This window comes from Perissodus microlepis, chromosome 16 (genome assembly GCF_051167445.1).
Source record: "Perissodus microlepis isolate ML-2025 ecotype Zambia chromosome 16, ASM5116744v1, whole genome shotgun sequence".
Taxonomy (NCBI): domain Eukaryota; kingdom Metazoa; phylum Chordata; class Actinopteri; order Cichliformes; family Cichlidae; genus Perissodus; species Perissodus microlepis.
This window is the reverse complement of record NC_140476.1, coordinates 13,032,494-13,055,687: the sequence shown is the minus strand read 5'-3', so window position 1 is coordinate 13,055,687 and position 23,194 is coordinate 13,032,494. Positions and strand designations below refer to the sequence as shown.

Sequence of the window (23,194 nt, the reverse complement as noted above, 5' to 3'; positions counted from 1 at the left end):
GAATATTTGCTTGTTCATCCAAAGTGCATTTGTGTCAGACTCTGATGTTGGACTTTGGGGTTTGGCTCGCAATCTCCATTCTGCATCATTCCAGAGCTGTTTGAGTCAGTTTCTTCCATGCATAAGTCATCCAGCCATGCATCCCTTTTACCACAAAGGTAAAAGGGATAAGGGGCACAGGCCAGCCCCAGAAAAAAACAAACAAACAAAAAACATAGCATTGTCCCACCTGCACCAAACTTCACAGCTAACACATTGCAGTCAGGTAGGCAACATTCTGCTGACATTCACCAGAACCAGACTTATTTATCAGGATGCAACAAAAATAGAGAAAATTAAGTTGTTACTCCAGAAGGCACATTTCCACTGCTCTAGAGTCCAGTGGTGACATGTTTTACACGACTCCATCAGACATTTAGACATTTATTTGGACATCAGAAATTTGCACTCCGCTTGCAGTGGGTTGACCATGAAGACCTATACCACAAAGCTCCTAACTCAGTTTTTGCACTGTTAATGCCAGAGTAGGTTTGGAACTCTGCAGTGACATTCATGTGCTACGTGCATCGGGACTAAGCAACCCAGCTCTGTGACTTCACATGTTCTGCAACTTTGTCAATGAGTTGTTGAGGTTGAGTTTATCATAGAATATCTAGGAGGGAAGAAATTTCATAAACTGACATTACTTTATATTACAGTACCAGTGGGCTCTTTAGGAAGGCCCATTCTTTCACAAATGTTTGTCGAGGCAGACGCCATGGCTAGGAGCTTGATTTTACACACCTGTGGCAATGCGACTGATTGAAACATTTGGATTCAACAATTAAGAAGTGTGGTTTAATACTTTTATCCATACAGTGTAGCTGTCAATGAATATGTGACAACCCCACACATCCTCAACAAGTTACAGCAACTTGTGTGTTGTTCCTGATTGCTAATACTAATTTCTCAGGATCAAATCGGTCTATTACTTTTTTCACAGCAGAAGCAACTGAAGCCCATTATAACCTATTTCATCTTTCACCAGGGATTCAAAAGTTATGCTTTTTGGTAAAAAATGCTACCATCTGAAATATTATTTCTGTTGGTTCACCAAAAACAGATTAGTGACAAACAAAACCCTGACTGTCTATTTGAAACTTTGTCCTCAACCTAGGCAATATGCTTGTGCATGCAAGTCCATTTTGAACAACTGTGCTCTGTACAGCCGTGTATGGTAACCCCTTCCTGTAATAATCAGCAATTATGCAGTCTTTTCCATGGTTGTGGTATATCTTGAGAGAGAAGGATTATGGAGATTCAAAGGGAGAAGTTAAAGCTAGAGACCAAAACATTTTGGGGATAGATGAGAGATGGGGGTTGGAAAGCTCTATCATCAATAAAAGAGGATGTTTTTGACTGTTTTTTTTTTCTTTCCTTTAAACCAAAATGAGAAATATAGTGTGTGATGCTTACTCTTTAAACAATGTGAGGACTCCTTATCATGTGGCAACCCACCGGAAATAGGGCTGTGACCCATCTTGGGTTCCTACCCATCGTTAAGAAGCTAGGGTTTTACGGGAAGTGTGAATGTGGTGTGCGATGAAAGGATGGGATGAGATGTGTGTGTGCATGTCTGCTTGTGTGTGTGTGTCTGTAGTGCATGCTGTTATTATGTTGCTGTGGTTGTAATGATGTAAGATCGAAGGGAGTAAACAAGAGCAGCACGCTATCTACAAGCAACATATGAAAACATCATGTTTCTGTGGGTCTTAGCTGATTAAGAAATAAATGATAAATGTGTAAAAAAAAAAAAATTAGAACAAATTGAGAACAAATTCATTTTGGTTGTTAAACATGACTGATGCTTATCTGAACCCAGTACAGCTACAAATCTAAAGCTTACCAGCAAGACTCCAAGTTACTTCTTTGTATAAGGAGCAGCACAAATTGAAGTTAGTTGAAGTCTGGTCATCTCTATCAACCCTGATAAATATGCCATAAATGTATTTTGCTTTCCTTGGGCTACTTTTTTACTTGCTGTAGGGGCACAGACGCCCGCTAGTAAAACATAACACGTGGTTAAAAACCTTCAGGCAGACTTCAAAGGCGTATAACAGGAATGACTAGCTGGTGTCTCTAGCTGTCCACGTGTAGAGCAGAGGACCCAAACCATCCCAGCTTAATTTGGCTAGGTTGGTTTGGGTCCACTCCTTAGAGTTAAGCGTTGCTGCAAATTAACAAAAAATTGTTCTCAGTGATTGCCTTTAACCTATGATGAAATATTCCTTTTTTGTATAGGACTGGTTTCCAGGCTGATGATTGAGGATGACAATGTCCACATCCACGGGGTATAAGGGGTCACTAAAGATTTGATGAGTATCAACTTGCGATCACACTCAACAGATCACAATGCAGTTCAGTGCCTGTTGGAGATTTGGGGTCAACATTTTAGATAGTTCTCTCAACCACCATCATCACAGGAAACTCTTTTAGAAAATATGTTTCACGCATTGAAGTTGCTCTGTGGTTGTTTGGTGGGCCAGTACCACTTTTTTTCTCCTTTGATTTGTTACCCAACTGTACATTTTACATTTTAGCAAGTACTGCATTATTTTATATGCTGTGTCATACATGGCTATAAATAACTTAAATATAAATAATGTAATTGTCAACAGCAGGGTGATCCTACACACAAATCCACTAGCTGGCTGCAGGCAATTTCTGCCAAAAGTTTGCATGCTCTCCTTGTACCTTTGTGGTTTTTGTCAGGTAAAGGCGTGGGAGTGGACCCAAAAGCAGATTCAAATGACAATAAGACAGAGAATTTAACAGAACGTTATAGAACACGGGGACATTTGCTGTGAATGCAGAAATGTAGCGTGAGTCTCTGGCGTGGAGGCAACTGGAACAGAGGGAGAGGGACGTTAATTCCTAAGTGGAGGTAAGATTGGCAAAAGGTAAGTATTGAGTTTGGGAAAGAAAGCCCTATTTGTAGATGGGAGGCTCCGTGAGCGGGGGAATTGAGGGAGTGTCCACCTGAATGAGTATGATGCTCTGACCTTTTATTTCAAGGGATTCTGAAGAGCACGGTGAGCCGTATAGCAGGCAGGTGAAAGTGATTGAGTAGTGGTGGCTCTGAGGAATGCGCACACAGACTGAAAGAGTGAGTTTGATGCGATGTGACTTGCATTCAGGAGAAAATAGTGCAGGTGAGTCAAGTCTGGGTCTAGGAAGAAATTGTGGGGTTGTAGACGAACTGGCATTGAGTGGAAAGCTGGGCTGGTTTATAATGCTGGCCTGCTAATTGTCATTCCTGGAGGTGGATGATGCAGGTGTGAAAACAGGGCTCTGTGTCCCCATGGGCGGATACAAGAAAACCAGAGCCAATGCAGAAAAACACCAAAACAGCAGACACTCACTTGGATGATGACAGGTACTCCTGTTTCCTCCTACAGTAAAAAGACATGCAAGTTAATTGGCAAGTCTAAATTATCCATGTGTGAATGTGCATGTGAACGGTTGTCTGTCTCTCTGTTAGTCCTGTGATATAACGGTGACCTATCCAGGGTGTACCTTGCCTCTCACCCTATGACACCCGGGATAGGCTCCAGCCCAGCTTTAACCCTGAATCAGATAAGTGGATGGATGGATGGAAATCCGGTGTAAATGTGAATGCTTGTCTGTCCCTCTGTGTTAGCCCTGTGACAGTGATGTGTCACAGGATGTGCCCCACCTTCTCCTATGATAGCTATAATGGGCCCTTACCCCTCCATGACCCTAGATTTGATAAGTGGAAGAATATGGATGGATGGATGGATGGTTATTATGAAGTGTTATCACGATCTGTCTGGCAAGCTGATCACATAATACAGTAAGTCCACTGATGGGACAATAATAATAATAATCCCCAGGTAACAAACATCCAGATTTTTTCCCTCCCGAAATAACACAGTAAGACTTGTGCTCTTTCTCTCTTGCTGCCTTATCCAACCATACCCCCCTTCATCCTTCTGCCTTGTCAATCAGTAGAAGGAGGAAAAAGTCATTAAATCTCTCTGTTGGCCATATATGTAATTACAGTCTGCCTGTATGTTGCTAAATACGCCCCGGCGCTAGTCTGGTCTCCCTGGTCATGTTTTTTCCTCCCACCGGTCGTGTTTGAAGCCCTTATAATTGGTGCAGGCAGCGTGTCAGGATTACAGGCTGCTAGTTTGAGACCCCGAAGCCCCCTCCTCCTTCCCTGCCTGGCCCCCCATGCTGATTACCACAAGTTTAAACCCTAAAATCCCTCTTCCCTTTTTGTGTTAGAACTAGATGGGAGATCATTAAAGTCTCATAACTATAATATTTTATCAATTTTAGATATTGTACAGTTTATTTGGTACAAATTGTGAAAGTTTTTTTTTTTTTGTTTTTTTTTTACAGTAGGTGCCATTTAAAGTTTTAATTAAAATGTCTCCAACGTACATAGTGTACTGTTTCAGTCTTTTGTGGCTTGTTATCCTCAATTTTAGGCATACCTTAACAAATAACTCCAGACTGTTTCATTCAGTCTTTTTCACTACTTTGTTATGCAAAAAACAAACAAACAAAAATATATATAAATCTTTATCACAGATCGTGTGACACAAAATGACGCAAGGGATAGAGTGAGATATAATGAAATCATCCAGTGTGGTGATTCCTAAAAGGAGGAGCTGAAAGAAGAAAAAGAAGATCTATACATCCGTGTTTCTCTCCCTCTATAAAAAATTATCAAGGATCACATTGCTACACTTGTAAAGGTTTTTTTTAGTGTGTTAATTAAGTCTGTGCATATTTGACTGGTGCCTGCAGGACGCCTGTGGTCAGTTGTCTACCTCTCTCATGTCACTCTACAGACCTTTTATTCAGAGCACCCCCGTCTAACTACGCAGTCAGTGAAAAAAAAATCCTCCTTTGCTGATGCCAAGCTCATCATTTAGGTTTGACCATGCTTTCACCCCAAAACTAGAATTTAGCATTTGAGTGAAATCATTTGACTTAAAAAAAGGAAAAAAAAATCCTCTTAATGTGTTTGGATGTAGCATAAAGTTTACAGTGCTATAGGGCTACCTCTGTCTCACTGCCAGTCGTAAAACTCTTGTGGGTTGAGACAAATGAAGGTTGTTTGGGCCATCAAAGCGTTTAAAGTTGAAATGATGGAGCTGATGGTCAGTGATGTCAGAAAAGATGTTGACTTTGTCTGAGTCACAGCAGTTTCTGGTCAGTAGAGCCCCTAATTTTTCGGTCTGTCCGTTGCTGTCTCTGAGTTTGTGTCTCTCCCTGTTAACCTCTCTTACTCTCACATCATCTCACTCTGCTCTCTCTCACATCTAAAAACTGCTGCTCGCTTCTCCAAGTCAAAAGTGCTGAGTGGGGCCAGAGATGCATGCATTCAGAAATATGAAATGATTATTGGTTTATATGCTATGTTCCTGAAGATACTTCAATGGAAAAATCTTTATTCCAAACACGATCAAATTAATCAAAAATGAAAGATTTTTGTGTCCTACATAACAAGGGCACCTCTTCTCTTTTAGATGAAACATTAAGAGTAGCGGTGCTAATTTCCTTCTCCCTTGTCGGCCACTGCCATATTTGGATGCACATATGACAACACTGTGACCTTTGCAAAAATTTGAAGAAGAGTTGGGTTTCCAAGATTTCATACTGTACTGCAAAGAACTCAGATATGATTCTTCTTCAGCTTAAAATCTGAATGAAATACAGTAGCTGTGCTAATTCCAATATGGCTATCTTTTTCATTGACGCTGATATGCTTCATGGAAAGTGAGTTCAGATATTGTTTTGGGGAATGGAGGTATAATTATGATATGGGGTAATGAGGCTGTTGATCATGTATGAAGTCAAAGCCATGTATGAAGCTGTTGTCTACTGTGTTGTTTTCATAGGCCTATGTGTGCAACATGTTTTTAACAGAAGCCTGGGGGAAGGTAGAAGCTACTAAAATATGTATTGCTTATGTAGCTTAGGTAAGAGATCATTTAGAACCCTAAGGGGCTTAGACTGTAGTAAACCATAACAGTTAAATACTTCAACTCATCTGTAGCCTTTATCTTGAAACAGGCATTTGAATGTGAGGACCTTAATTCTCAAAACCATCTATAAATGAGCCTCCTCTAACATAGATGAAGTTTTTGGTCAAACTTAATAAAGTATCCTGATATGCAATTGTAGTCTTGATGAAAAATTGTATGTATAACTTATATAAACTGTACTGTCACATGTTAGGTCTGCATAATGACTTGTGCTTTGATCAGGTCAAATGCACACTTATGCTGTATCCTTGAATGAAACACTGTCCTGTGAATCCTGTACACTAATTTCTATTTCAGACAGACTATAAACTAATCTCTGGAAAAACTGTACAGTTTAATATTGTGAAGATGGATTAAACAAATTCATTAAACCAAAGGACAAGAAACTTTCTAAAGCAAGAACTTCAAACCTCGATTTGTGATAGTGCTACCGCTTTATTGTAATCATCCTGATGTGTGTTGTTCACCAGGAATCTGTGAGGTTAAGTGAACATCACAAAAACAGTTTAATGTGGAATTCATTTTTTAACATATGGTGCATGCTAAAACTCCCCCTTCTTCATTAACTTATTTTTCAGCTTTGGGTTTCCAACCAGCAGCTTCTAAGAGGGTTCTCTGGTGTCTCTGTGGCCTTTTCACCCTATTTGCCGAGTTCTGGATGTCACGTAGTGGTACACTGGAGTTTTCAATGGACTTTATGAAAACCATTGTAACCATACAAACAATAGTGAAGTATCCAAAAGGGCCTCTGAATGTGAATGTCTTCATTCAATAAACAGCCGAACAATAAAACACCATGTAATTTCCCCAGTTTCTTTTTGTTCACGGAATAAATATTTCTCTGTCTTTGAACAAATGAGTCTATGGGTGGGACTGGCAGAGGCCATACAAGAATATTTAATTTCTTTAAATTTGATCAGCTTGAACCTTTTTTCATTCCCTTTTTTTCTGTTGTTTTGTGGTTGCAGTAGTACTGAATGGTTATCAGCTTTTTATTTATTTGAAACTGGCCAGTTGTTGCATTTACTTTTACTTACTGTGCACCACTTCCTTGTGTTCGCTGAACATTTGTATTTTTGTCATAGCTGGATTTCCTTTCTGCCGCTATAATATATCTATGTTAAAGACTCCAGTCTTTCCACTTGTTCTCTGTTACTCTACACCCCCCAACCTTACCCAGAAGCCCCCACCCCCAACCCAGACATCTGTCTCACCGCAGCACAGAGCCACGGTGTGACACCGTGCTATAAATACGAGCGCACACAGACACACACAAACACATACACATATACTATAAATACCATCTCTGTGCAAAACACACTGCTGCAGTATAAATATTTAAGTATAAATGTGTAATGAATTTATTGATATGTTGCCCATGCCAGCAGGCACTGTTTTGAGCCGCAGAGTGGTAAACCAGTGTGGTGGGATTGAAGTGGTGCTGAGGGATTGTGGGGACGCATGTTCCGAGTTAGGCAGCTGACCAATCGGTGGGCTGGAAGCTGGAAGCCGCATCACAAAAAGAGCTACTGATCAGTACCAGTCTTCATAGCCATCCATCTTTCTCTTTTGCTCTTTCCTTGCCCTCTTTCTTTACTCTCTTCTCTTTATGATCCCTTTTATTCTTTCTTTCTTGTTTTTCATGATTCAACTTTAATTTTTTATCCTTTTATTCCAGCCATTCTTGCCTCAAAAACTTTTATTTACACAAAAAATAGTTACAAAACTCTTCGAGTATGTTTCTGGTTATGAATGTAAATATCTTTTAGTGGAGTTGTTGCTTACTAAAAATCTAGAAACAACTGTCCTAAAATTGTTGGCATCTGTACTGTCTATAGATGTCAGTTAACAGTTTGTTATATTCTTTCTTAGTTTTGAATCTTATGTCTGCAAATGTATACATAAAGCCTGTTAGGTGGAAAATCTTATGATTTAAATGCTTTGATTCCCACCAGATGGAGTAAAAGTGTTAGTTACAATGTGTCATTTTTTTCATCGTTCTAAAAATATGAAAAAAAAAATAGTTTCTTTTAGTGTTCACAGTGGCTATTGTACTTTCAGTTCTAATGGGAGTAGCCAGTATCACTTCCTTTTGATAACAATCATGATTTGTCCTACTATGCTCAATAAAATTGTTCCAGAGTCTCAATTTCCTTCCTTCGTAGTAGCTGTTCCATTCTCGTAACTATTAGCCTCATGGGAAAGTATCTGGGTGTATATTTCTATAAATACCCCCTGTGCAACAAGTGTTCTGGAAGAGCTGGACTTCCAATGTTCAGTTTTTTTAAACAAAAGAAGTGACTGCACCATTAGACAGGCGCTGATCCTAATCCTATATAAGATTCATTTTTGACTTTTGTCCAGAAGTGGAGCTTAGCTCTAGATGATAGTTGTGGAAGTAACTTTGGCAGTATTTTCCAACATCATCTGTGTTACTCGTGACACATCCTTATGTTGTGTTGGTAAAAATTTCAAAAATTGGATAGTATATTATCCTTTTTTTCTGATGTTTGACCAAGTGAGTTGGGCTGTGTCAAACCAAAATTATATTTACTATTGGATTTACACATATGTATTAACTTTTATACAAGCTTTGGAATATATTCAAAACATTATCCAGAACAAATGTTAATCTCACTTCAAAGAAACCCACAGCAAATGAATCTTCTCCCCAGAATAAGTTGTTGATGGCAACAGATGTCGAGATATTTTGCCCTAAAACTTCTCTGGGGCTGTTATCCATTAGACACTTTAAACAGCCCTGCATATTCCTAGTGTCTATCGTGCATTTTGTGATGGATCACTCCTGCAGGTGAAATGATGAGTTTCTCATCACTTGATACTTTCACTTCCTTTCCTTCATTTCCATAACAGGGCTTTGTTTCTGCTGCTTTGGTGATCTCACTAGTGTTATTGACAGCAATCTTGCATATGACTGTCAGGTTGAGGTCTGGATCACTGCTTGACATTTTGTGTTTGTGTGAATGGATGTCAATAACACCACCCAGCTCAGTTTGCATAAGACTTTGGTTTTTAAGGGATTAGCATGTCTACACCTGTCCATAATTACTCTGAGCGCTTTCAAGATTCAATCAACAGCACAAGCTACCTTGGTGTGACTCTGTTTTCTTTGTTTTCTCTGGCAAAACTGCAGCTGTAGCACTGGTGAGCATCACCAACATCAGGAACAAGATCGAGATCTCCTCTTCAGAGCCCAGCCTTGATTTCTTGAGTCTGCATGGTTTCATTTGTGCGTCACTTGTACTGACACACAGATCCACAGCCTGAGATAATGGCTAATGGGCTACATATCATTTGAAACTGCCAGGCTGGACCTAGAGCAGAACTGTGAGTGACCCTTACAGTCACTGGAATGATGCACTAGCATGTTGAAGAAACCTATAGATCTTGTTCTAGCTGAATGCACTTTCTATAAAATTAATGTGAAGAAAAATGTGGTATCTTACAAATTAGTGTAATGCTATGAAATGAAAATAGCCTAAAGGATTGTTTTCAGCTGCTTGTTTTTGTGTTTCCGTTTGCATTTTCTCTTCCTGTTTTTAAACAGATCTTTCGGTCATCCCACTTCCCTTCCCTTCACTTTCTCTGTCTCCCTCTGTGATTCTCCCATCCTCCTTGCCACACACCTCTTCCCTGTGTTCTCTCAAAGCCAAGTTTCTATGTCCTTCTTCCAGCTCCAGTCATCAAAGGTCACTACATCTCTGATTAGGGCAAGTGACTGTACAAAAACCTATGTGTGACAGTAACTTCACTTATTTGAAAAGTTGACTTCTATGGAAATACTGTTTTCATGTCTGTCTCATGCATTCATTCTGTGTTTATCTTTGAGCAAGCATGGTAATCATGTTGTCACAGCTGATTTAAGGGTGCCCTCTCTGTCTCTGTCTTTCTCTCTCACTGGATTTCTCTCGTTCTCTTTTCCACCTTACATGTTTACTTTTTATGTTTTATCTTTCACATCCGTACTTTTCTGTTCTCTTTGTCTTTGTGCTTGTTTGCGTCTTAACATTTTCTCCATCTTTCGTTCCTCCCTCTCTTTCTCACTTTCTCTCCTCCCCCTTCACTTTCTTTCCCTTTTTCTGCCCAAAGTTCTGGAGGCCAGCTGGCATGGTTTTCTAGTGGTGTAGTAAAATATAAATATAATAAGGACGTTTTTGAGCTGGTGAATCCATTCTGAGCAGAGAAACATCACCACAGAGCCCACAGATGTGGCACATACTCAGGAGAGAGAGTGAGGGATGGAGAGAGGGAGGAGGGACAAATCCCTCATTTGACATTGAGAATACAGCAGCAGCATTAGGCTGCATTATTGTTGACATTACCAAAGTACTAGACGTGTTATTAGGACACTTAATAATACTCATTTCCAAACCCATATTTTTTATTCTGGGAGTGGAACGGAGTAGCTATGTATGATTCATAGTTTAGAAGAATCTTTTTTTTAATGTTCATCTTCTCAGATTACTGACTATATAAAACAAAGTGTTTTTGCACCTCTTTCTTAAGGGCCAAGCTCCTTTTACACCAACTTTCTTCTGATTTGCTGCACCTTGAAAACAAATAGTTTGTATAACAAGGGGGTGAGGCTTCTGTGCTAGCTAGCCAGAGCAGTGTTCCTGAGATGATATCACCTCTGTCTGACATCACATACATGTCAAAGAGTTTGAAAAGATGGATGGAAAGAGTTTCAATAAATAAATAAGTTAATAAATTAAAAAAAACACCACCTGTAACTGAAATGGAGCAAAACTGCCAACCTGTCCAGGGTATACTTTACCTATCACCTTATGACAGTTGGAATGCAGTCCACCTCCCATAACCCTCAGCTGGATAATTGGATGGATCGATGAATGAAATGGCAAATTTGGAGCAGGCCATTTTTAATATAACATTTCACTGTAACATGAACACACACGTGTCACCCCCAATGGAGTGGATTTTATTGGCATTTTAATATGCAATATCTATATTTACTTTACTAAGTGCAACTTTGTAAAAAAGCATTAATGCTTATCTAAATGTTGCACGTGTTCACATGCATGCGTGCGTGCATGTGACCTCTCTATTTAACAACTTGTGGCTGTGTCTATACCTGCAGTTGGGTACTTCTGTATGCATGTATTTGAGTGCATGCATGTGTGTTTCCATCTCTCCGTGGCTATGTGTTTAATGTCAGAGCACAGCACAGCCTACTTCAGTCCCCTGGGTAGCTCTTTGTTTGCTTTAGCCATGCGGTGGCTAGCCTAGCCCGCTAACTCCAAGACACATTTAGCCTGGGCTCCACTTTTATATCATCCTGCTTTTATTTTCCTTCTGTCTGCTCTCAAACCAAACACTCTGCACTGAACTGGACTTTAGCAAGACTAGTATTGGTGCCATTCTCAACCATTGACAGACAGGTTTGGTCAGTGTGGTTTTCACTGGCTGACATGTTAGCTCCAGCTTACCATCTTAACTGCTGGCACTGGCTAAGTGGCACTCACTGCCAAAAAAATGTATGCTAAAATATATAAAGGCTACAGATAAGCTCAGCATGCCCACGTTGTTTTATCTCCTTGTTTTGGAAGATTAAGGCTTAGAAGATTTCATATATTCCCACTGTGCTGCTTAGAAGCCGACTACATATAGGCATAGTTTTAGGTGTTTATTGCGGTCTGGGGTTTGATGCTGGAGTGTGTGGAGGGACAGAAGAAGAAGGAGGAGGAGGAGGAGGAAGAGGGATGGTGGTTTTAGCCACCAGCTGTTGTTACCTTGAGCATAACGTCCTTTAACCCCCATTACAGCAATCCACCACAAGCCACAAACACGCTAGCTTCAACTGACTGAAAAACAACCCAAACTCACTTGTTTACTAGCTAATGTGCCAAGCCATTTGCTGTCTCTTACTCATTCAAACACTCATTCAAAAACTCTGTTTTTTTTAAATCAACTTCTTAATTTACATCTTGCTCTCTCATTTGTCTATCCAAATTTCCTGACATAGTCACAGTCGCTTTGTTAAATTTTCTCACTGTCTTTCATTATGATTCAGTTTTTCTGTATAATCATTTCTAACATCTTTTCCATCCCTTTCTTTTCACTTCCTTTTGGAATTTTCTTTCATCTGTGTCTTCCTCCTTTTGCCCGATTCAGAGCCTTTGTTGGTTAGGGCCCCGGGTATGCGTGGGTAACCCCGATGCCCATGCAAAGGCTGTGGACTCATTGAGCCTCAGTGTCAGCAGATGAAAGCAGAGGGAGATTCTGGGGCTGGCACCCATCTCCTTCTGTCCTGCCACCATGGTCTCTTATTTCACAGAGAAAATTAATAACTTTAACAAACATCAATGAATGAGGGCCTGATGCTTGGTTGGTTTGTCGGCTGGCCTGGCATATGTGTGTGTACTGTGTACACATGCCTAGATATGTGTGTCTTTGCGTTTACGGTTGTGTGTTTGAGCTCATACCTTACTTTATGTGAGCCATTTTAGTTCTGCTGAAAGAGCCTGACAGGAATAGTTTACAGGAATAGTGTACAGCAGAGAAACTGACAGGTTGATGAATAGTAACAGCGAGACAAGATTTTGGGTGGGGGTGTGTCAGGCTCCACTTTGGTTTGATCTGATCAGAATGTTGTCTTCTTGAAACGCTATAGTGTCGTCTTTTGAGGCCAAGAAGAACTGAGAGATGGATGGATGAAGGGAGGGATGGATGGATGGGAGAATGTGACCACTTCTGAGGCATTGTCGACAGCCACGCTGAATAGGCAGCGGGCCTGCCTGGAACCACGCCTGTATTTATGATCTTCAAAGGAAGGATGACACACACACGCTCACGCACATCCACAAATTATTGATAGTTACAGGAAAACACATGCTTGTGCAAGTGTGGCACATGCAAATTTGCATATAGATTTCTTCTCACACATAATAAACAAAGAAAAGCAATTCTTACATACATGGCGCCAGCCTAAGTACCACCGCTGATAATGTGTATGTAAGTGGTCACAGCAGGTCAGTTTTAGTGAAATGTGCATTGCTGTTTAGCTATAAATGGCACCTTTATGGTCAAAATGGTGCAAAGGTCTTTACAATGCCTATAGAGGTTTCACACGTGAAGTTGTCCACCACATTATATATGAAACAACCACTGGGGAAAATGTGTATTGTAATGTGTAATGTGTATTATAAGTAAGAATAAAAAAAGTCCCTAATCTGGAAATGGAGAAAGTTCACCTTCAGTGTAAAAGTTGTGCCTTAGCGCTGCAGTAAACATTTCAAAGGTGCAACTTTTACTTTCAAGCAAATATTTTATAGTTTCTTGGAGAGTTGGTGAGTGTTTGCAAACACAGACATTCACTAACTACAGAGCACAGTGACAGTCTGATAGCAGTGAAACCAAATACATTCCAAGGAGGTCAAGAAATACACCCTACAACATACACAAGAAATCAAGAAAGTTTTTCCTTTGTAAATGTTGGTTGGGAGGAAGGGGAGGTCACTGACTGCCTATGTGACCTCCATCAACCTACAGCAACCACTCAAGAACCAGTCAGGGAATAGACTACATATTTTTACTGGTGAATGGTGGTTGCCAGCTCAGATTCTAGGCCTGTGTGATTGGGATGTTACATCGCCACACATCCAAAATGGCAGAGAAGTTAACCTCGCATGGTTAGCTGACATGTGACTGAAAAATCTCAGTACCTGCATCAGCATCTGCAACTGGTGCAAGAACAAAAATGTGCAAGATGCTAACTTGGCGAATGATGGCATTTTCGGGGTTCAGTCTTTTGCTGTTTAGGAGAGCAAAGGAACTAAAAACTCCCAATAATGTGATATTTAAAGCAGTGAGGCACAGTTAGCTTGGCTATCCCTGAATTATCTGAATTATCTCTGATAATTATGACATCTACATGCGGTATGCACATGTAGATAGATTTTTGGCTGTGAAGTTGACTGGTGGCAGCAGTTGACTGGTGGAGACTTCATGAGGTTGCTAAACTGGTGAAAGAAATACGCTGTTTTACGTGAAGAGTGGGAAAATGTCAAACACTTAGAAAGCCATCTTCATGTTTTGTTAATAGGATAAGCAATCCAGAGGATGAACTGCAGATATAAGAACTGCACATTTATATTAATTCAATCATAATTTCACAGACACCATCCATACATCCATGATCTTCTTAGCTGTGAGGAAGTAAATAAGTATACTGCCCAAGTAGTGACACCTTTCTTTTATTTGTTAACACTGCTACGATTTAAGGAACAGTCATTAAAAGAAACTCTTAACAGTGATATCTTTGAAAAGTCACTGACCATACCCCAAAAAAGCTTTTTATTCATGGAGTAGCAAAAGTTCCCGATAAGATTGAACTGCATTATGGGAGCTATTCCACTTTGCGAAGCTAGAACCAAATTTGGCAAAACACTGACACCTCTATCTGACAAATTTTGATTTATTTGAACTAGTCTGCATGCTCCATACCAGGAAAAGTTTAATGAATTTACACAAGTGTCAGTATGTGCTCTGTTTCAGCTTAAAGGCAAAAACAAAAATAGATGGCTGTTTACTCTGTGTGAATCTCTCTATTTGCCTTTCAGTGTCCCATCAAGACACATGAAAAGCAGGGTTGCAGCAAAAAATATTTTACGGTGTTTACAGATACAAATAATAAAACGTAAACTGTGGAAAGCCTCAGCCTTGTACAGTTTAATTCATTCCAAGGAGCCAGCATTGAGAAACAGTGGTGAGACCGCTGATTTTCTGCTGGCAAATATTTGAAGAGCTAATTTGGAGGGGTTGGGTTTGCTTGTGTGTGTGTTTGTGTGTGCATGTGGATGTGTGCTTCACCTATAGGCAGCAAGAGAACCAAATAGCCAAAAGCTTTTAAATTAAAGATGTCCATTTTAGAAAACTGACATAAAGTTAGTACTATTGGTTATTTATTAGAGCACTCATTTAAGACTAATTGTCCCTGCTGTAACTCAGTCAGTCAACTAGCCGTTCAACAATCTGTCAGTCAGTCAGCAAATCAGTTTTTCTGCCAAGCAATCTACCTGCTAAACATCCAGGCAATTAGTATGTCTCACCACTGGTAATTACCCTATTACGCAGTCAGTCATCCAACATCAAGCCAACTAATGACCCTTGATCTTTATGCAGCCGGGGAAAAAATGTGGCAGTCTACTCCAGGAAATTGATTGCTTTAATTGATTGTGATTGTTGTTTACAATGTAAAACAAAAAGCAGGGCTGTCAGAGTACAGAGCTGTCAAGGGCACAGAAAGACATAGACAACAACTGGAAATGTGAAGTGGCAGCAATAAAGGGCAAACTTGTGTTTGCTGCTTGCCTGTCTGCCAGCAGAGTGTGGACAGGACTCTCCAGTGCGCCCTGTGCCCAAGAGGGGCGGGGTGGGTGGCAGAGTATAGGAACAGAGGGAGCAAAGGAGAGAGAGGAGGGCAGGACTGGCAGGGTGCGGTCTGAAGTGGCAACAGATCGTTTTGGATCACTCAAATCCCTTCAATTCAACTGGAAAGCTGCAGCTTGTTGCACGCCGGCCGCATATGGAGAGGAAAAGCCTTCAATCCAGAGAGGGCACCAACCAAAGAGCAGGCAAAAGTGGCTGCTGTTATGACAGTTTCCCAGAGGAAAAGAAAGAGGGGGAGAGAAACCACAACACTGCAACTTGGATATCAGTAACCGCTCTCTCTCTTTAACTCTCTCACCCACCAAATCGACTTTGAACCTGTTTGTTTAAAATGCACGGACTTTACAGCCTGCACACTTACTGTTGATTCTGTAAGGCGGTGCGAGCGAAGTTTCTCAATACAGGGTCGATGTTCTGGAAAAGCTAGAAACTTTTTGGTATCCAAATGGTGCCCCGTGCAGCCGAGGTGCTGAGCTTCTTTTATCCGATTTTTTCGGACGTGGATTTGCAACTGTCACGGACGATGGAGTCGGTAGCCAAACCGCGGAGGTACTGAAGACATCTCTCTCCCCCGGGAGAGTCCTCCCTCCCCCCGGGGCGATGCGGATCTCCTTCCTCCTTCTCACCGCCTCTCTGTGTGCCTTGGTCCTCCTCCTCCTCGCACCTGCCTCGGAGGGCTGCGGGCCGGGGAGGGGGTACGGCAAAAGGCGGCTCCCGAAAAAGCTCATCCCGCTTGCCTACAAGCAGTTCAGCCCAAACGTCGCCGAGAAGACCCTAGGAGCCAGCGGGCGTCCCGAGGGCAAGATAACACGCAACTCCGAGCGCTTTAAAGAGCTGACGCCAAACTACAATACAGACATAATCTTTAAAGATGAGGAGGACACGGGCGCCGACAGGCTAATGACCCAGGTGAGAAGGGGGATGAATGAGTAGCCTACGTATACGTTCGCAAAGATGCGATACAGGCCAGCGTTCCTAAATATACCTGGTATTGCAAAAGGGGGAAAAGCTTTCTTTCTTTTTCTTTTCTTTCTTTTTATAAAGAAAGAATCGGTTGAAAGTTGATTGTAGCAAGCATACCACAAGGAGTTGAGTGACTAGGTTAGTTACACTGTTGCATCCAGTTGTCTGCTCAATATCTCTGGTCAGTCAGATGTTTGAACTACAGTGATTGATTTCATTGACTCCTGGTCCTCTGGGTTTTGCTGCCTGACATACTGAACTGTTATAGACTTTTAGTGTTTCTTTTACTCACGCACCAAGTGAGTCTCGGTCGTCGCCAATCTGCACGGTTTTCATGCCTAGACATAAACTTTGGTGTGCGTAAAGTCACCGCCTTCGGGTCCCGGGGCATCTTTTCCCATCAAATATTATTGTCAGTGCTGTTTTCATATCACAATGTTCATTTGGCCAACAAGCACACACCTTTCATATGAAATGTGCCATGTTTTTTAAGCTCTTTTTTAATTGTGAACCTTTAAACAGATTGGCTAATTCATTTAATCCTACGTTCATTCATTGATCAAAGGATTAACATAAACCACAATAATAATGCTTCTAACAATCTGGAAAAAACCCACCTGGCACATTTTTAATATACAATGACTATTTGCAGATTCCTTTGTGTGTGTTTTTTTTACAATCTGAGGTATCCTGTATTTATTTTGATGATGATTATTATTATTTTAGTCACTCATGCTTTCCTGCTAGTTATCCTAGGTAGTTATCTTACTGGGCTCTGCTGTTGTCATCCATGATCCATCTATTGTCACCACATAATGCCCCTGATTAACAGACTTATCAGAAACAGACTGTCCACACTGTAAAATGTTTTTTCTTTTCATTTGTTGATTGCCACGATGTAATCATTCTTCAGAGACATTTCATTGCAATAAATGTTTCATATACGTTTCTTCTCAAGTTTAAGTGATACTGGGACTAGAAGATTTCTTTATGTTTCTAACAGTCTGCTTTCCTTTTGTTCTTGTTTGTTCCTCTCTTAGCGGTGTAAAGACAAGCTAAATTCTCTGGCCATCTCTGTGATGAACATGTGGCCAGGTGTGAAGTTGAGAGTGACGGAGGGCTGGGATGAGGATGGTCATCATTCAGAGGACTCATTGCATTATGAGGGGCGTGCTGTCGACATCACCACATCAGACAGGTAGGCTAGAATAAGTTATGTGCTGTGAATAGGCCGGGCGTTGGCCAAAGAACATTTAAACTGCTTGTAGTGCGTGAACTGTGACACTCAACTTATCTGCAATGTGATGAGTCAAGCAATTGGTAAACAAATACACCGCATTTTTTTAGCTGATAGCAAGTTCTCATATTTTAGTCTGAATGTGGGAAAAATTCCTTCCTTACAACTTGTCTACATAAATGTCAAAGTAGAAATGTTCTTTTTTGTGAATTTTAATTCAGATGGACTCATGCTGGAAATTAACTATAAATTTTTTGTCCTCCTGACAGGGACAGGAATAAGTATGCTATGTTGGCTCGCTTGGCTGTAGAAGCTGGATTTGACTGGGTCTATTACGAGTCCAAAGCCCACATTCACTGTAGCGTCAAGTCAGGTAAGAGATGGAAATTAGAACAGTGCACAGTATGTATGCATTATCAAAGTGCCTCTTTGTGTGTTTTTCCTTTTGTGTTCAGCTGTTATTACTGCTAATGAGGCTGATGCTAGACCATTTGACAGTGAGCCACTAATGGTTTAGTTTCCCATTCATTGCCTTTATTAACACTCTGGGTGTGTGCTTAAGTGTATGGTCTACTGGGAGCCAATCAAAGCAGGTTGTGCACCTGTGCTCTTTGCCCAGTTTAGCCTCACATGTTGGTCTTAATAGATGTTGTATAGTCATTATGTAAATCGTTAGTTATCAAGGTTTTAGGATATTTAGCTGTACAACATGTGGATGAAATGAATGAAAACAAATGTAAGTAGGCTTTTCTGCATTCAGTGCAAGCTAATACTCTATATGTAGTACCACATTTGTGGTCAAAAACCATGAAAGATATATGGTGGTTAAATTAAAATACTGCTTGACATAATAGTGTTTTCTGTATTCTTGACTGTATATTCAATCTGCATTTTTGTAGTAGATCTATAATATTTCAGTACACATACTTTATCAGATACTTTCTTCATGCAAACAATAGCTGAAAGCATTCCACCTCCAGCTATTCTAACTTTTAAGACACTTAAGAAATCCATTTACCCATGTCTGGTACCAACCAGTTATTTGATGCCAAACTGCATTCTAGCAGTCTGCTGAGGTTAGTAGCCTGTGAGATGATTAACTCTCTCTTTGTTCGCTATTGCTTTTCCTTCAGTAGGTTTCTCTGAGATCGCTTATCTGAGTCTTATCACCCCCTGGTCTCTGCAGCCTTCAGGCTTACTGACACACACCTTGGACAAATATTTGGCTGCCTTAAGACAGCCCTCTCACACAAACACCCACGCACATTTATACTGATTCATTTCTGTTTCACAATTATTTTGCATTAATTATTCTATTCTATTCTATTCTATTCTATTCTATTCTATTCTATTGTTCTCCCAGTTCATTTAAGACGGTAGTACCATATAGTGCTTAGTAATAGCAGGATTCTTTGCTAAGATTCGAGCCCATTGTGATGTCTCAGTGCGTATAGAACCGCTGAGACTGTGCATGTGCATGTGACCCAGTTTAAAAACAATATCTAGAACCAGAGTCTGTGTACTTTCCTGGCTCTCTGACCCCAGGCCGTGCTCTGACTGTGGTGATACAATCAGCTGGTTATCCATTAGCTCTTGCCGACTACCCCTTTTTGCCACCTCATCTCGCTGCGTCTTAAAGGGCCAAATAGCTCAGATATACTCTGCAACACTGTCACTTCGGCAATAGCAAAATAAAATAGTAAAAGAAAGGATGTTTCTCTTTTATTACTCTGCTAACTGTTAACATGAAAAATCTGCTTCAGAAAGATAGAAATACAGTACATGTACATACCATGGCACTGAACACTGTTTCCATAACAAAGGACAATACATGAAAAATATGAAGTTACAGCATTGGCTGATATTTTGCTTTGTTGTCTTTTTTTGTAAGATTCCCATTACTCCAAGAAATTGATTTGCCTTAAAAAAATGTTTTGGGAACTATTTCATGTATTTCAAATCATATAAATTTATTGTAAGCATTATAAAAATGGTTACAATGACACATAACCATATTTAAAGATTGCCTCACACAATGAAAGGACAAGTAATAGTTTAAAAATCCAGCGATCAGCTCTTAATTGGTTTGTTTAAAAGCAGATAAAAACATTATTTTTCTGAAGTGGGTTTCTGTGTGTGCATAGTTTCTAAGCACAAGAAGAGGGCAAGAATCAGATAGACAAGAAAGCAGTTTGAACCTTGACTTTGAGTCATAATGTATACATGTGTTAACAATCCACCACTAATCCACTGAGATAAAGTTCTTCGAGAGTCAAAGTCTTACCTGCTTTATACTCAGTGACCCAGAAAAATGTGAAATCCCTGTAGGAGACCAAATGCCGCGGTGCCTGTTCTCCTCTCCCGAGAGGACCTCCAACATTTCTCTCTCTTTATGCTTTTCATTCTTGCATTAGCACTAAATAATTACAAATAACATCATCATGTCTTTTGTTCTTCAATTCAACAGAACACTCTGTGGCAGCCAAAACCGGTGGTTGTTTCCCTGGTGACGCTCAGGTTGTCGTTGAAGGTGGTGCTGCTAAACAGATGCGTGACCTCCTCCCTGGTGATCAGGTCTTGGCTTCCTCAACAGCAGACGGCCATGGTCCTTTTCTCTACAGCCCAGTCCTATCCTTTCTGGACCGCCAGCCCAATGCCTCAAAGATCTTTTATGTTATTGGGACTAATGCAGGATTCAATATTACTCTCACAGCTGCTCACCTGATCTTTGTCACAGACTGCACTGCTGGGCTGAATCAGCCAGAGGAAGAGCCCTTATCGGGTTCCACGTGGGAAGGCAGGCCTAGATGGGGAGTAGGTCAGAGGACGGTTTTTGCCAGCGAGGTCCAGCCAGGACAGTGTGTGTTTACATCGGCAGGGGAAGCGAAGTCACAGCCAAAACTTTCAGTTGTGACCTTTGTGAGCGAGCAGAGGAGCATTGGCTTGTATGCCCCACTCACCCAGCATGGGTCTATAGTGGTAAATGGTGTATTGGCATCTTGTTATGCTGCTGTGGACAGTCACCATTTGTCCCACTGGGCCCTGGCCCCACTACGACTCTTCTACAGCCTGATTGGGCCATCAGAAGCACAGAATGATGGGCTGCACTGGTACCCTTGGCTTCTACATTGGCTAGGGAAAATGCTGCTGGATACTACACACTTCCACCCCTGGTCTGTTGAACAATGACATAGATAAGAGGCGCAGAGACATGTTTCACCATGATGTCTTCTTTCAGTTAACACTAGTATGGAGCACTAGAACGCAAAGCACAACAACCTTTCTTTTCACAAGAAATCAACTGAGGGACCACCAAAGGCAATTCATTTTATAATGTAAATATGTTTTGTAGTAACTCCACTTGCCTGTATTTGCTGTACTTCAACAAGTTCTTTTGTTGTTCATGCAAATGAGATAAAGAGAGAAAATGAGACAGGACACATTATTCTAGTAACAGAAATATGGAAAAATAGTATTTCCAGTTTTATTCATTTCCAAAAAAATGTAATAGACATGAAAAAAAAATCTGAATTCTGTTTACCACAGATCAAAAACAAAGATTATACTAAAACAATTGCTGAGAAGTGAGACTGTCGGGTTTTATCCTTCCTTTGTACTGTATTTACTCCAATCTGACAATATTTGAGCTTATTGATACAATTTTGTGAAACCTCTTTAGTGTCTCAGGCTTAAGATGAACACACAAAGAAAAAAAGAGGAGAAATTAGTGACTGAACAAGGTGAGATGTGAAACTTTAAATGTACATAGGTATTTATACAGTTAAGTCATGGACTTTACTTAGTTTACTGTTAGATTCATCACTGCAGTAAATTCACTGATTCTTTACTCTTCCTTTTAGAGTCTATATTATATATTAGCAAATAATTTACAGAAAAATATTTAACTAGACAGTTTATTAAGTTCATTACTTTGTACATGATGAGATTAAATGTACTGGTGTTGCATTGTTTTTTGACATCTGAAAAGGGGCTTTGTTGTAACAACTGGATGGCAGAGAAAGAGTATGAATACACAGTATTTGTGTTACACTTTGTACACATACTGTATAATTCTACTTCACAACATTTGTCACTTACTGATGCAGGATTGATTAAAGGTGCTATAGTGGCCGCCCTGTCTCTGCCATCCGTTTCTACACGACTTGATTGTGTTAAACAAATTTATGTGGCTCATTTAAACGTCTCCTTGTTGATTATCAGGTGTTTTTAATTTAAAACTTTTTTGTTTTTCATTGTTTCAGGTTTCCAGTTTTCAGATCAGTACACTCAGGCTGTATTCAACTACTGTATTAAGTAGCTAGCTAGGCATCATATTAAAAACAGTACTTATTTTTATTCTTAAGCGTTTAATAGGTGTTTATTTGAAACTTTGCATGGTCTTTTTTGTCTTCCGTCTTTTTACACTTAGCAGTATGCCAAGCAGGTCTAATCTTTTTTGTTAAATGGCTTATTGGAGATGAATAGATATGTAATATATAGTTCATATTTCCCGCATGCCCCTCCCAGTTGAGTTGCTATGTGAAGACTCAAACATTGCAGTCGATCTGGAAAATTGAAGGCATTCTTTTGTATGACTGCTCAAAGAGTTGTCACATATGTATATTAAGCTATTGTTGGAGAGACTATTTAAAGATCTATTTTTTAAAAAATGTAAATGTAATATTTTTTCTGGCAACTCTGTTCATAAAATTTGTATTTGAAATATAAAGGTTTTCTCTTGTTTGTAAACTAAAATCTGTTGTGCTTTTATCATAGCAAAAAAATCTAAACGAGATCGTGACAATACAATACAAAGTATCATATAGATATAGATTATCTAATAAAGTAAACTTTCATGGCTATTCTGCTTGTTGTAATAGAAATGCTTTCCGTCTTTTCAAGATCTATGCTAACAAAATGGACTAGCAAAAGGATTTCATAGATAAAACATAAATAACCTATTGGTCACTTTATAAAGTGATACATCTATAACTTAATATAACAGCAGCTGTGGTTAGGGTGGGCTGCTGTTTGGTTTCAGTACCAAGGACAGCAGCTCTCAGCAAAGCTCCTCTTTCCTCCCCTTGATGCCTGAAAGCTTTTTCTTTTTTCCAGGATAGGAAATTAGTCAGTGAGCACAGTACCCCCTGCTGGATGCTTCAGTATTTGCAGTGAAACAAGAAGAAGATGAAGAAGAAAGAAGTTTCTGGCTTTAAATCCAGTCTGATTCCTTTTTGGATGTTTAGCTTTTTTCCCACAGTTGCAAAACGGAGGTAGGTAAGGATAACTGGTGATTCTGAACTGGCTGTAGGTGTGAATGTAAGAATGAAGGTTTGTCTGTTTCTTTCTCAGCCCTGCACCAGACTGGGAACCTGTCCAGGATGTAGCCTGCTTCTTTACCTAATGGGATGAAGTAGATGGATGGATGTCATGAAGAACAACACGCTGAACACAACTTGTTTTTCTTAGCTGAAGAAAAAAACATGAATTAGTGAGAAGTACT

General features: G+C 40.1%; 1 protein-coding gene across 1 annotated transcript; it reads left to right on the top strand.

Annotated features, from left to right (window-relative positions):
• Positions 1-12,528: 12,528 nt before the first annotated feature.
• Positions 12,529-22,450, top strand: LOC146370498 (indian hedgehog B protein-like). The gene is made up of 4 exons (XM_084908508.1): positions 12,529-16,400; positions 17,495-17,652; positions 17,961-18,064; positions 20,159-22,450. Exons 1-4 carry the CDS (start codon positions 16,092-16,094, stop codon positions 20,878-20,880), a joined length of 1,293 nt encoding a protein of 430 aa, XP_084764634.1. The 5' UTR covers positions 12,529-16,091; the 3' UTR covers positions 20,881-22,450.
• Positions 22,451-23,194: the final 744 nt, after the last annotated feature.

What these genes read in the sequence shown, in the direction of transcription:
- LOC146370498 (XM_084908508.1), top strand. Translation starts at nt 16,092, where the DNA reads ATGCGGATCTCCTTCCTCCTTCTCACCGCCTCTCTGTGTGCCTTGGTC. An exon ending in CCGACAGGCTAATGACCCAG is followed by an intron (nt 16,401 to 17,494) that starts GTGAGAAGGGGG and finishes TTCCTCTCTTAG; the next exon opens with CGGTGTAAAGACAAGCTAAA. An exon ending in GACATCACCACATCAGACAG is followed by an intron (nt 17,653 to 17,960) that starts GTAGGCTAGAAT and finishes TCCTCCTGACAG; the next exon opens with GGACAGGAATAAGTATGCTA.